At 38.7% G+C, this 15797-nt stretch overlaps 1 protein-coding gene across 1 annotated transcript in view; it reads left to right on the top strand.

Annotated features, from left to right (window-relative positions):
* The window catches only part of TRPM1 (transient receptor potential cation channel subfamily M member 1), a 149075-nt gene that overhangs the window by 122895 nt on the left and 10383 nt on the right, over positions 1-15797 (top strand). Inside the window, exons 23-26 of the mRNA XM_078078897.1 lie at positions 1327-1347; positions 2086-2230; positions 3579-3781; positions 4417-4549. Coding sequence (XP_077935023.1) covers positions 1327-1347; positions 2086-2230; positions 3579-3781; positions 4417-4549 — 502 coding nt within the window. The remainder of the gene's footprint in view (positions 1-1326; positions 1348-2085; positions 2231-3578; positions 3782-4416; positions 4550-15797) is intronic.

Genomic DNA, 15797 nt, shown 5'->3' with positions numbered 1-15797 from the left:
CATGAATGTAGTCCCAGTGTCAATATCCCAATATTTCTTCAACCTAAAATTCTTTCTACCCCAAGACAGAGCGGGTAGTGTTATTCCAATAGAATGAGATAGTAAGCATGACAGGGTGACTGGTGCCTTGTGTCATCCTCATCTTCAAGTCTCTTCTCCAAAGCCCATTATCCACATGGCTATCAATTTCCTCTTCACTTATGGAGTTCAACTTTTTAAAATTATTATTATAAACAATAATCTGGATGTTAGCAGAGGAAATGAGCCATAATCCTGTGTGGATTTCTGAGGGGTATAGGACCCAGCTCCTCTCCAGGCTAAGCTGGCAGGTCATGCTGTCTCTTGTGTTGTAGGAAGCGAAGCTCAAATGTTCTTATACCTATTTCACCTGGCCAGTTAATGTCCCACCAATGAACGAGGCTCTTCAGATCCATTTTTATGTCCATACCCATACCTTCATTTGCATGTTGTGCTCTGTCACAAAGATACAGATACAACAGCATGTCTGCTCTTTCCAGTATTCTGCTTCTTGGGGATAGATGGTCTTGAACATCCTCCTCTTGTATGAAATGCAGGGTTCTCAGTACATCTTCTGCTACCGGGTTAGACTGATAACTAGTTCACACAATGCCTTCCATCTAGCTTTTATAATATGATTCCAAACATATCATTATCACCGGTATCTCAAAGTCAATTGTTGAATGTGTTTGTAGCTTGGTAAACTGGAACATAAAAATCTAACTTGCTTTCAAAAGAATATTTGCTTTGGTAAACATATGATCCAGACATAAATTGTAATATTTTTATTTTTTTTAATTATTAAATTGGGTAATGAGAAAATAAAGAGGCAAAAGAGGCTATTTTCAGTAACACCATTAAATGTTGGTTTTTGACTCTTGGTCTGACTATTGCATAATAATTTTTCATTTATTTGTGCCTATGAGATATTTGAATTGGGATATAGAGAATGCCTGATTGGCTAACCAATTGGTTAAAACGATCATCTGCCAATAGCCTCATATCTTTTTCACAGTATTTTCAACTAGTGAACTTTTTATTGCTTATGAAATGGTAAAACCAATATTCATGAAATATATATGTACTTCTTAAAATTAATAATGTATACAGTTTCTTCTAAATAGACCACGGTTTCTAAGCATGAATCTATAATTCCCAAACTTGAGTACGTTGCATTTCTTGACAACCAAAACCGTTCTGTGTTGCTAATCATTTGTTTTACTTTTTTCTCAACTGTCATCTTATTTTCTTTCCTCCCTTCCTGTCACACTAAAAAAAATAAAATCCTGCTTTCCAACTGCTATATAGTCTACGCCATGGAAATTAATCGTAAGTTTACACAGAATTGATGATTCTACTCCATGAAATGTGTGTACTAATCAATCTTTCCCTTAGCTAATTAGTGACAGCCTTACACTTGTTTTAAATACTTCTCTTGTTTTCTGGGGTCAATACTTTTCTAAACTGTAAGTAAGTAAAAAGTAGGTAGACTATAAATTCATAGAAGTTACTTCACTGATCACTGTTGGGATCATTCTATTTTTTAGTTCAGGACACAGGTCCCAAAGGATCAGAGTGGCATTTTGAATGAGCTGAGAGAGAGAAAAGATGATTTTCCAAACATGACACCAGAACCAGTGATTAATGGATTTGAGGGTAGAGGGCACCCTTACCTCCTTCCTCATAACAAAATTATTTCCAAAGTTCATGTACAAGTGAGACCAAGGAGACAACATAAGTTGATGTTAAATTATCAGAAGACACAATAGCTTTCTAATGGATAACAGTACAGAAAAAAAATATAAAGATAGATTTAGCTGCTTAGAAATTAAGAACTTCTGTATATGAAAAACACAAATACAGAAATGGGAAAATGTTTATAAATATGACAAGTCAAGTTTCTTATTTTCTTTCTATGAGTTGATATTTTTCATATGGAAAATTATTGCTTATGAAATCAGGAAAAAAATCATCTTAAAAAAGAAATAGATCACGTAATGGCATATGTAAGTTATTTATTCTATTCATTTTATGTAAAAAGTACAAAAAGAAAAACTTTTGTTTCAGCTCCTTGTGGTGACAACCAGTATGATGAGGAAGGCAAGCGGCTCCCTCCATGTATCCCGGGTGCCTGGCTCACACCCGCCATCATGGCATGCTACCTACTGGTGGCCAACATCCTGCTGGTGAACTTGCTTATTGCAGTTTTCAAGTATGTATCAAGGCTGATGACCGGGTGCCTATTATTTATTACATTACAAATTTCCAGTTTAATCTTGGAACACTCATGCGGCCATGGATTTACACAGAATTTCAGTAGGGCTTTTAAATGTGTAGAATTTTTGCAATCTCTTTCATTCAAACTTAATCAGCCTTCATGTATTCATGAATCAAAAGTTGACACTTAAATACATTTAAAAAAATTTTTTGATGGTTCAATATTTTATTTTTTTATTGAAGTATAATTAACATACAGTGTTGTATCAGTTTCGGGTATAAAGTACAATGATTCAATAATTCTGTACATTATTCAGTGCTCAACAGGATGCATTAGTGTACTCTTAATCCCCTTTATCTATTTCACCCATCCCCCCCCACCTCCCCTCTGACAACCACCAGTTTGTTCTCTGTGTTTAAGAGTCTGGTTTGTTGTTTTGTTTTGTTTTTTCTTTCCTCTGTTTTTTCTTTGTTTGTTTTGTTTCTTATATTCCACATATAAATGAAATCATATGGTATTTGTCTTTGTCTTAAATACATTTAAACTTAATCTTGGTTAGTATTTTAACACTTTAACATGTATTTTAATCTAATGAAAATATTTCCTTAGATGAAAGTCTCCTGGAGTAGGGAAGATTTGATTAAGACATACCTTCAATTCATTATCAGAGGCACAGAAAACAATGTTAATTCCATAAGCTGTGACAATTACTGTAATTATATAAAATATTTCATTTAAAATAAAATGTGGTTACAGAATAGAAGATAAAATGGCCTAGGAAAGACATGGCTTAAACTATAAAATCAAGTTTCTGGTAAAACTTGTCCATTTTGGCATGATGTGTTGAGCATGTGACTGTGCTTAATAAATGTTCAAAAAAAAATTCTAGCTTCTAAGATGAAAAACATGAGGGAAAAATCCTTCACAGAAATATAGAATCTTAGAGCTGACCAGGGCTTTGGAAAGAATCTGGTTCAAACTCTTGTTCAAGTGTATTGCAGGTTTAAATACTTCAAAATGCTTAGCTGAATAGCTCCTACCTTTAAAAATACGAAATAAAATTTTCCTGAGCATATGAATCAGTAGGCTGTAGTATGGTGTTTCAAGAGAGCAGTAGGCAGCAGTTTCAATATACTTAATTCTTAATTATTTATATGCGTAAAATGTCCTTGGGTGTAGATAATCCACATTGATAGATAAACCGAAAGGGTAATCTAGGAGTCAGTACTAAGGGGCACTAAAAGGCCATTTCACTGTTTATTTTCATTTCAATGTGAGTGACCAATTGCCCTGGGAAATCAAAATGAAAAGTAAAATAACTAAATCTTTATTCTTTTTAAAGCAATACTTTCTTTGAAGTAAAGTCAATATCCAACCAGGTGTGGAAATTCCAGCGATATCAGCTGATAATGACATTTCATGACCGGCCAGTCCTACCTCCACCAATGATCATTTTAAGCCACATCTATATAATCATTATGCGTCTCAGTGGCCGCTGTAGGAAAAAAAGAGAAGGGGACCAAGATGAACAGGATCGTGGACTGAGTATGTGCAGGACTCTTTCATTTCTATCTTGGGCGAATTTCAAGAGTGTTCCAACTGGACACCCTCATGGAAATCTCACTAAACTACTTAAATTGTGTGAAAACATAACACTCTAGTCCAACTGTTGTTCTTCGCAAATGCTTCTCATTTTATGTTGATTTTATTCCAGTTCTGTTAGTTTATGAGTAATTAGTGTTACAGAAAGCCTGTTCATGAAGAGATCAGAAATTGAGAGTTCTTGAAAATGACTCTTCTATATAAATTCAATGTTCCTTTAAGAACGTTTCCACTTGTTGCATCTCAAGAGGATAGGAAAATAATTCTGTCCACCCGACTCCATAAAATACATGCAAAATGTTCTCCAGAAAATAGTACTTGGTTTCACTTTGCAAAAGCTATAATAGTGGTGTTTTGTGTTAAAAAGTAAGCCATTTTGCTCCAACGGAAAAATGATTGCTGCATATTACAACCTGTTTGAGTAAAAAACAATTGGAATAGTCAGAGAATTGCCCACAAGTGACGGGCAAGGGAGCGTAATTCCAGTTGGGGTGTGAAATTCGCAATGGCGCAACTAAATTGATTCTTCATGGACAGGGCTCATTTCTCACTTGGCAAACCGTTCTCCCTTCACGCAGAGCTGTTTCTCAGCGACGAGGAGCTGAAGCGGCTGCATGAGTTCGAGGAGCAGTGTGTTCAGGAGCACTTCCAGGAGAAGGAGGATGAGCAGCAGTCGTCCAGCGATGAGCGCATCCGTGTCACTTGTGAGAGGTGTGCCCAGGGCAGGGCCAGTGCCAAGGGTGTGTGGGCTCCTCCGCCCCATTCTAAGGGGGATGCCAACGTTCGTATAAATGTTCACTCCAGGTTCTCTTGTTTGTTCAAACTTTGGGTTCTTTACGTGTTTTCCCCCCGAAATAGTGTGAAAATATCTAACGTGAAATGGTGATTGTAAATTGTATATAGAAGGGAACGATGACATGTATTGCAAAAATTCCAGACCCAAACTAAACCAAACCAAACCAAAAACCCCTGACAGTTCTTGCCCACCCCCAGAGTGGGAGATTTTACTGCAATACCCTGCATCAATGAAGAGAAAAATCAGCTGCAGGGCTGTGTAAATACTAGGGAAGCAGTCTTTTGACTTGTGGTTGACTTTGTCAAGGATGGTATCCCCCTAGGGACTGACCTGTTCATCCTACCTTAATGTTCTTGTTGCTCCGTTCCCAAACTGGCAGAGCAGAGGTAAAGGCTCCCTCCCCTTTGCTTCTATGAGACCAGGAACTATGGGAGAGGCAGAGGTGTCTGTCCCCCATGAGGATGGAGACTTCTAAACTAGGGCAGGGTGTGTTTTTCACACCTTTACATCCCCAGTCCCAACAAAAGCAGCATCATCCATATGGTAGTGCTTAATAAATGCAGAATGAATGAATACATGTGTGCACGAATCTGTGAATGAGCAAATGAAGGCAGGTGAGGGAGAGCCATTAAAGGGTGACATTTTCCGAACTTTTCAGTATTGCTCTTCCTGCAGCTGGGAACTAGTAACCAGCAAAGGGTAGACAGGAACAATAAAACTACACTCTCTATATTTTTCTAATCATATAATTTTTAAGAACATTTATCACTTAATAAAAGCAATGTAAGCTTTTATTATTATTATTATTTAAAGATTGTGATAATCGATAAAATATCATTCCAAAGAGTTTAACCAACACTGCATGTAGAAGGATGATGCCTACGGGGATTCTAGCTTATCATTCTGTCCTTCAGTACTCAGAATTAAAGTTTCCTGGTACAGCTGCATGTATATATTGATAAACATAAAGACATTCACAAGAACATAACAACTACAACAGAATTCACAGTACACTTTGAAGTCTCCCTGCTGTGCACATTCAGGCCAGTGACTCTGCCACAGCCCACAGGAGAGACAATGCCCCTGGCAGCTCCAGGTCTCTTGTCCCTCTCCCCTCCCAGCCCTAGTCACCTTGTAATCCAGCCTACCAAATTCAAGGGTTATCTGCACCAACTTTTGGCCTTAATAAGGCACATTTAAAAAAAAAAAAAACTTTTAAATACATCTTTGCTGTCTTAATAGTAACTGCTAAGCTTTCAAGATATAAAAATTATTTCTTCCTGAGAAAGATAAGCTACTCCCATCTTATAATCTAAAATCTCAACTTTTTAGTTAGACATTAACTTGGATTTAATCACAGCCAGTAATTTACAATGGAAATTGTGTTTTGTTTCACTCTGCCTCTTCCCTTTCGCCCTTCCCCCAGCATTGTTTGGATTTTTACCATTCTTGGAGCAAGCCTCCAAGAATGTGGTTATCAGGTCACTACCAAACTGCATTTTCCTCTTGGGGCTCTGTGCACACGTAATAGGAATGAAAGTGTGCTGGGCAGTAAAAACATCTACTTCCCGTTTCCCTTGGCTGAGATCTCCAGGAGTGATGGCAGTACATTCCTGCCCCTCCGGTTCCCTTGTTGACCCTTTCTAGGCTGAATCACAGGTGAATATTGGAGACAAATGGAGGAGGAGGTTTGAGGAGAAGGTACTTTTCCTTCTCCCTTAACCAGGACAGCTGAGGAGCAGGAAAGAGGGTGGAAGAATAGAAATAAAATTGGTTATTTTTACCTAAATTTAACACCAGTGATTACTTTTAAAATCAAATTTTTGAGTACTCAGATATTTCTGCCATTTTTAAAAAATCTTCTTTATATATTGGATTGTTTTTATTTTCCATGTCACCATTTGCCATTTGATGATTCTCCTGTCATCCCCAGCACCATTCAATCTGCAGGATCTGGGTAGGAGTGAGCCTCCATGAAAGGTGCGCTTGGCATTAGTCCCTGCCTGGCCTCCCTGTTGTCTGGTACCTTTCAAAACCTGGGCCAGCAATTTGCATGACTCAGTCTCACAAACGTGTTCACACAGGAAGTTTACATACTTGTGCTCCTCCATGCAGGGTGTTTTGAGGGCTTACGTGCAGGAACCAAATTCATGCTCTTCCCTTAACGTTTGGAAAGTAATCTATGAAATTCTAACAATTTCACCCAACTTCACCATTTTGTGAGATCCAACATTTAATCCCTCAATCAGAGATTTACAATATGATTCAGTTTTTAGTTAGCACAATCCTGCAGCAGGGTATTTAACCCAAAGCCCCACCCAGCATGCCCACTTAGCTGATTTAGGGCACTGCACTCATGGTTTTCCTCCCAAATTTGGACATCCTCTTCCGTGCTCTGAGCTCTGAGAGCATCTGAGTGCTCCGTAATCATTTCTGCTCTTCCAATTCATTTTGCACTCACTACACTCTAATCTGGTTGCATCGCTCCCCGCTAGCTCTCTTTAAAAGTCTTCCAGTGGCTCCCATTGCTCCCAGGTCCAGCCTCACCCTGGACTGTCCTCCCTTCATGCTTGGTACTCCAGTCTTGTTGGCCTCCTTTCATTTCCTCAAAGCCACCACTCCCTTCCTGCCATAGGGGTTTTTGCACATGTTGTAACCTCTGTCTACTCATCCTTTGGATCTCTGCTCAAATGTCAATTCCTTATGGGAAACTTCCCTGACCACCCACACCTTAGACTATGTCAAGAAGCCTGCACATCTCCACGCAGCAGGAGCTTGAGTTTTTGAATGAATGGATGATTAAAAAGTTCATGTCCTGACTTGAATGCAAATTTCCATCCTATCCTTAATGAATATCAAATAGAATATCAACTATGCTCCCTCTGGGTTTGCAACTTTGATTTTGCTATTGGCAACTAGGAACAGTCTCAATACACAAATGATTCTGCTACCCATAACTGTCAGGAAGATCTTTAATATCAGCAACACCAAAACAACTGGTGGTGTTGACAGGTGTTGACAGGTGTTGTTTCTTTGCTTGAAAGGTTAATATCAGATAACCAAGAGGGCTTGTGGAAGAACATTTTACAAATAACTTCTGCCAGCACAACCAAGGTAGAATTTGTCAACCTAGATATTCATCACACCAGGTTAATCCCTAGTAACATGTATCTTTATCAATCAGAACTTGAAGGCCATCTCTGTGTCTCTTGAAAATTCACTGTTGAGTACATCATTCCTTTTGTGGTTTGGCATCCCTTGGTTCACAGGTTCAAGACCAACTGAGTTGAAAAGAATCTTTTCTAAAAAAACTTTGTCAGAGATTCAACTTCCTTTTCTTGAACAATGAGATTATGTAATCCAGTGTGTTCTCCTTTTTTCCATGGCATCAAGGAAGCTTCACACCAAACTTAATATTTAATTAATACAGGTATATTATTATAGGTTTTTGGAATGCATGGTATACGTTTCCTCCTTATTATCTCTTCTTCATTCATATCTTCCATTTACATAAATTTTTATTTTGCATATATGATATTTTCAAGTATGCAGGCTCTAATTCATAAACCATATATTTTAAATGCTCTTGGTCTTGTACTTAAGCATCCATGGGTCTTAGACTAGCCAAACCTATAATAGAAGGTCTGGATTCCCCCAAAACCTCTGGGTCAAGTGGTTTCTTGTCATATTTGTGGATCTGGGTTAAGGTGTTAGGTTTCCTCTAGGCTTGATTAGAAAAGCAGCAATTTGTGGTCTTGAGATCTTATTTGGTATCCTTTCCCTGAGTAATCAAGTAGAGTTGCTGGTAACAGAGACCATAACAAGAAAGACAAGAAGGAGAGAAATGAGATAATCAGTAGAAGGAGACCTGAAAGAGAGATGGGTCTCAGAAAGGAGGTGGGTAATTCCTCTGGTGTAGACAAGGTCATAGAAAGACAAACACACAGGGCACCTGGGTGGCTCAGTTGGTTAAGTGACTGCCTTCGGCTCAGGACATGATCCTGGAGTCCCTGGATCGAGTCCCGCATCGGGCTCCCTGCTTGGCGGGGAGTCTGCTTCTCCCTCTGACCCTCTTCCCTCTCGTGCTCTCTGTCTCTCATTCTCTCTTTCTCAAATAAATAAATAAAATCTTAAAAAAAAAGAAAAGAAAGACAAACACACAGTGATGGGAGAGACATTTGGTGAAGATTCCATCTGAATGTCTTAATCTTAGAAATTAATAGGAGTCAAAGTTGCTTGGATTATGGGGAAGGGGTGGGATTAAATGTGGGAGTTTTAATGTTTCTAGTAAATGACAATCTTGTTCCTTACCTAACTTTGAGAGCCAATTCAAGGACAGATAGAGATATCAGGCAGATAGAGATAAAAATAGTATTGGCTGTATTAGTAATAAATGTTGTGCTAGAGGATGTGGTTCAGTTGTTGCCAAATTCACAGAATTAGCCATAGCTACTCAGTCACAGGCACCTGCAGGCCTTCGTTCTCACAGGCAGAATCAGCTTTCCCCACTAAGCTTACCATATGAACAAAACAAAGTGAGAACCCATGCTCTCTGCAGGCAGCTAGCACCCAAACAGAGAGAGAGAGAGAAAAGCAAACTGGTGTCCTGGTCCCCAAATTCCAACCAGAAAATCAGTCCTCCTCAAGAATAAATAAAGGACTGGAGAGAGACCAAGAGTTTTACACTAAAAGAAAGTCCAGACACATAGGAAGAAATGATAGGAATGGGGAAAGAGTACCCTTAGCAATATTACAGACTTGCAGCCACTGAGGAGGATTTGAGTTCACCTTTAGGGGAAATATGATAGGAAAGGAGTTAGCCAGGAGATTGCTCAGCAGGAACATGGAGGACATATATGAAATTAGCTAACATGACTTTGTATTGGGCCAAGTCAAGGTGACTCCGATGACCTTCATCAGTGACTCTCTACAGCCCAAGGGCAAGAATGCAGTTAGTGAATGAAGCATGGGGCATAGCAAAAGGGAGGCTGAAAGGGACCTATGATCCCAAGAACCAATCAGTGGGGATACCACAACGATGTTAGTGTTTGTAAATGGTAGCATAAACATTAAACTGCCTCAAGACACCATTTTTCCCTGCCCAGCTGTGGAGTCCTAGTGGCAATAGAGGAAGGAGCAGAGTGGACACTATTATGTTGAATGTAAGGGAGGGAGAACCTAGGATATTACTAAGAGCTTCAGTGAGTGGCTGACCAGAGTCTCGCCTGAACAGAAAGTGGAATACAACCCGAAAAGTCTAATAATTTAGATGACTTGAGTTCTAGAAACCAAGGAGGTCTGAAGTATGGCCATGTTGGTATATATAAATGATGTGGCCTAGAGCTAAAATCCTAGAGAGCTTAATATTCTTTTGGTAAGTCTTCAGTATTTTGCTTATTAAAAATAATGAGAAAGCCAGAAGATTGAAGGCTTAAGTCTTGTTCTGTGTTTAGTCTTTCACATATAAAAACTCTAAGTAAGCACAATCAGGTTCCATCCAGAGTGTTCTCACTATAATTACTAAACTTAAAAGGCAGCCTCATATGAAGAAGTAGATGGAAATTAAAATAGCTGGATATAAAATTTGGGCTGGATTAGACAAGTTTATGATCTGTAGACCTGGAATAAAATTACAGGCTAAGAATAGTCTTAGAACTCAATATGGAATACCACGGAACCTTGAAACATGGGTTTCTTCAAGTATAAACTGGATCTAGTTGTTCCACTAACATTATGTTTTTAGGTTAACATTGAGCTCTATCATTAAGGAAATGTTCCCATATAATTTATAAGATGCCTTGCAGGTGAAGGGTAATGATTGCACATGAAAAGATAACTGCACCTAAAACAGGTTTTGGTAACTACCATACTACACAGCTCCAAATATCTAAATTCTGTCCTTAGAAAACACACACAGGGACTCTTATCATGAGATCATGAATCTGGACCTTGTATTTAATAGATAAGAGCCTATGAAACTCAATAAAGTTATGCCGTATATAGGTATTCTCTTAGAAGTTACTACAAAAGTGCCACAAATTATATATTGTTGTATCTGTTAGTTGAATGAAATGCAAAACTTTATTTACAATGCCTTAACCAAAAAATGTGTTTCAATTAAGCTACTTTCAGGTTTAGTAGTATGATGTCCGAAACCAAATATCCTAAATAATAGATATAGGGAAGATACAGATGAAAGCATCTGGAGATTTGCAATCACACCTACTTCACATGGTCATGTTATTTTACACTTGCATAGCATTTACAGCTCACAGAGTGCTTTCATTTACACGATTTCACTTAATTCTCACAACACTATCATGCTACTTCTGTTGTTATTGCTGTTCTTGCTGATGTTGTTTATTGTCACTGGTGACAGATACACAATAAAGAGGAGCTGGTGGAGCACTTCATCCCTAACATGAATGGGGCACATCTCAAACAGAATCCTGAACTTGACAAAATGTTGATCCTAAACAGCCTTTCTTTTTTCTTGAGAACAAGCTAAAACAAAACGAGTACTGATATGCAATGTCAATTGCTAATCTGATACCATTATCTCTAACTTTCTTAATTTACAAAACAAGTAGAATTATATTGTGCCAGATTTTGAGACTGATTAGGGCATTGGGATGCGGCCTTTTAACAGAAAACACTGTAGACCAATCTCTACTAATCTCTGAATCATCTTCAGATCGCATAAATCTTTTGCCTTTTACTAATCTCTGAATCAAACAGAGAGAAATGTGAGGGGGACAAATACAACTATTATTAACTAGAACTGATAAAGCAAGTTAGGTTCTGGGTTGCCAGTGGTTTTAGTAGGAGGCACACATTAAGTAGTAAAAGGCAGTGGAAATATTGTCATAAATCAAGTGCACCTTAAATTCTATTCAAAGACAGGAGAATGATTACTTTAGGCCCAGCCAGTTTATAGATTTCACTTGGTTCTAGTTTCGTCTGACATAAAAGTCTAGCCCTCACAAATTGTTCTTCTGGCCTGCCAGTTGAAACTCAGATGTTTGGTAGTTAGAAAAAGGGCCTTCATGCCCTTTTCAAAAGTATTCTAAATGGAAGATTTTTGCTGTAAAGTAAATGCTACCACAGTGTATGAAATAAAAACCTAGTGAAGCACACGTGATGTGATGAGCACTGGATGTTATACGCAACTAATGAATCACTGAACATCATATAAAAAACTAATGATGTACTATACATTGGCTAATTGAATTTAAATTGAAAAAAATTAAAACTAGTGAAGCTATTTATGTGATCTATATGTAAATCCAAACACAGAAATAATTACGAGAAGCCATGAATTCAAATTGGCAAAAATAGATAGAAGTAGATCTGGTAAGAAATCAGTATTTCAGTCTAAGAAAGTGCATTTGTATAACAAAAATACTTACCATTCAGAGAAATAGTCCCTTTAAGTCAAATACTAGTCGTACTACAATAAAAGTTATGAATGATTTGACCAAATGATTTGAAGTAGTCAAAAGCAAATATTGACCTCTTTTATAAAATGAATATTATTTTGAAAAATAATAAACAATGCAGTCATGGTAATCTAATTAAGTAATACTAGAAGCCAGGGTAACAGCATAATTTTATATACAATGGCTGGGATCCCTGGCACCACCAAGGCAGTTTTCATTCATCTGGTTCTACAAACATCAGAGGTAGCAAGTTCTAGAACAAGTTTTCTCAAACTGAGGTCATCAAATGCCCTGGCATTTGGGGTTCTCAAGTTCTAGGAGAATTTTATTTTTCCATTTTGGTGATGATGGAATGTTTGTGAAGCAAATTTGAGGATGAAGAACAAGATGAAACAGAAAGGGAGGATGGGGGCCAGATTCTGAAAAGTCTTGAATGTATATAAGAAACAGAAATCTTTCTTTTAAGATTTTATTTATTTATTTGAGACAGAGAGAGAGAGAGAGCTCACGAGCATGTGGGGGTGGGGGGAGGAGCAGAGGGAGAGGGAGAAGCAGGCTCCCCACTGATCAGGGAGCCTGATGCAGGGCTCAATCCCAGAACCCTGAGATCATGACCTGAGCCGAAGGCAGATGCTTAACTGACTGAACCACCCAGGCACCCCAAGTTTTCTTTTTAACACACTCCTTGGTACCCAACATTGCAATAAATTTGGCTTTTAATCTTAAGTGTTTTTGAGAAGCTGCTGCTGTCGTTAAGCAAGGAATGACATGATTGGGTACCTGTGTTAATATTTTGGATTGGAGCGAGAAGCCATTGGAGGGAAAGAGGTTATTCCTAACAGCTAATACTTTTTGCTTTATCACCCTGGGGTAAAATATGAGGTCATATCTCTCTTAATATTAAAGAAAATTATACTGAGACCTCATCCTGCTTATTCCAGGAGTGTCCTCTTTCCCTTCCTATTGTTCCCCTAACTGAGTCAATTGTAGGAGATCCAGTGGTCTATTGAAGTCCCTACCTATTGCATCAAGAATCAAGAGGGTGGGGCCAATTAGTGCTTTTTGCTCTGTCTCTGTCCTCCTGCCACTTGGCCCTGGAAGATGTGGAAGTGCAGGGCAGAGTGGATTAATTAAAGCCCCAGATTTCTGATTAGAGGTTGGAAAGAGGGAGCTCCAGGGTACTGGAAACACCAAGCAGATTATAGAGAGGGATGAGCTGGGGAAAGTAACCCTATGAAGTTGCTTATGAACTTTAGAGCTCACCCCCAAACTGTATTTGTATGTGTATGTGTGTGCATGTGTGCATGCATGCGTGTGTGTGTGTGTGTGTGTGTGGTTCTGCTCCTTATTAGTGTACCTAAAGCATTGAGGGTGACAAAGTGAACAAAAAAATGACAGAGTAAGGAACTCTTGGATTCCATCCCTCCATAAAACTGGCAAAACTTTCAGAATCAACCTTTTTATAAAGATGGAAATGAACCAATGGCTTGCAACAATTTGTGGAGTGCTTATTCAAGAAACATAGCTGAATCTTTTTTTCTTTTTTTTTTTTTTAAGATTTTATTTATTTGACAGAGAGAGAGAGAGAGAGAGAAAGAGCACAAGCAGGGGGAGTGGCAGGCAGAGGGAGAGGGAGAAGCAGACTCCCTGCTAAGCAGGGAGCCTGATGTGAGGCTCGATCCCAGGACTCTGGGATCATGACCTGAGCTGAAGGCAGATGCTTAACTGACTGAGCCACGCAGGCACCCCTGAATCTTTTTTTCTTAAGTGAGCTTTGTGGTGTTTCAATTTACCTAGTCCCATCCCCCACTCCTCAGTTCAGTGGCAGCCATGAAAATAACACTCTGAATTCCTGGTACCAGTGGAAGCAGAAAGGACCTCATCCACAAAGAATTGTAATTCTCTGTCTTGACCCATCTGGTGACCCCCTAAAAGATTGGCTCACAAGACTTGTCTTAATTTCCCCTGACTTGGAACTAGCCCAGTGCTAAAACTGCTAGCCAGACGTGGGGATGGGGAGAGGGCATTCGTCAAAAACATTTACAGGCAAATGTTTTAGTCCCTACTTCCCAGGTGATAAATAACAGAATTGGGGCAAATGAGACTAACCAAAAAGCTTCAGAGAAAAGGCTGGGAAATGAGATATCCATAGGACTTTGAAAAGCTCTGACATATTCCTGGGAATCTAGAAGGCCATGTGCATGCATACGGCTGTGCACATGCTCATAAAATACCTGAGAAGGCAGAAAGCTTCCAATTCTAGCTGACCTAAAGTCTCTGTGCAAATAGGAAGTGAAGGCTAAGACAAAGATACAAACTCTGGATGAGTGTTGAAGATGTGCTTGCACAGAGCTCCTCAGCAAAGACTGGGAAATTTTTTTATTCCAGGGATTGAAGGAAATCTCTGTTCAATCATCAGCTGACCACTGAGCTAAAAGAACAGGATTTCAGTGACCACACACAACAAAGAATACAGCTTTATAGAATCATTTCAGAAAAATTACTAAATAAGCAAAAACTACTACAATATGAAGCAATAATAACAAACCCTGGGGAGGAGAGAGAATCTGACTTCCAGAGTTGCCATGCTATATTACTCAAAATGCCCAGTTTTAAATAAAAAGACATGCAAAGAAACAAGACAGTAAGGTCCACACCTAGGGAAAAGGCAATAAAAAAAAACTGGCCCTAAGAAATCCCAGATATCGGGGGCGCCTGGGTGGCTCAGTTGGTTAAGCGACTGCCTTCGGCTCAGGTCATGATCCTGGAGTCCTGGGATCGAGTCCCACATCAGGCTCCCTGCTCAGCAGGGAGTCTTCTTCTCCCTCTGACCCTCCTCCCTCTCATGCTCTCTGTCTCTCATTCTCTCTCTCGCAAATAAATAAAACCTTAAAAAAAAAAAAAATTAATTAAAAAAAAAAGAAATCCCAGATATCGGACTTTCTGACAAAGACTTTAAATCGGTTATTTTAAACACATTCAAAGAGCTAAAGAAAACCATCTCTAAAGATCTACAGGGAGGTATGAGAATGATGTCTCACCATATAGAGAATATGAATAGAGACAGAAATTATGTTTAAAAAGAGGAAGAAGTAGAAGGAGGAGGGGGAGGAAGAGAAGGAGGCGGCAGGGAGGAAGGGAAGGAGAAGGAGAAGGACAACCAAACAGAAATTCTGGAATTGTAAAGTACAAGAACTGAGATGAAAATTTTACTATAGAGTCTCAAAATCAGATTTGAGCAGGTGGAAGAAAGAATCAGTGAACTTGAAGATAAGTTGAGATTATCCAGTCTAAGGAAGAGAAATATAAAAGAATGAACAGAGTCTCAGAGACCTGTGGAACACCATAAGCATAACAGCATACACATAATGGGAGTGCCAGAAGGAGACAAAAGAGAAAGTGGCAGAAAATATCTGAAGAAATAAAGGCCAAAATTTCCCCAAATTTGATGAAAAATATGAATCTACACATATAAGAAATTTAATGAACTCCAAGTAAAATAAACTCAAAGACATCCACACTTATTCAAATCATATTCAAACTGTCATAAGCCAAAGGAAAAAAATCTTGAAAGCAGCAAGAAAGAAGGAACTCATCACATACAAAACATCCTCAATAAAATAAAAGGCTGACCTCTCATTGGAAAGTAGGGAGTCAGTAAGGAGTAGGATGAAATATTTAAAGTGCTGAGGGAAAAATACTATCAACCAAGAATACTATATCT

This window comes from Halichoerus grypus, chromosome 8 (assembly GCF_964656455.1).
Source record: "Halichoerus grypus chromosome 8, mHalGry1.hap1.1, whole genome shotgun sequence".
Taxonomy (NCBI): domain Eukaryota; kingdom Metazoa; phylum Chordata; class Mammalia; order Carnivora; family Phocidae; genus Halichoerus; species Halichoerus grypus.
This window is presented reverse-complemented; position numbering and strand designations above follow the sequence as displayed.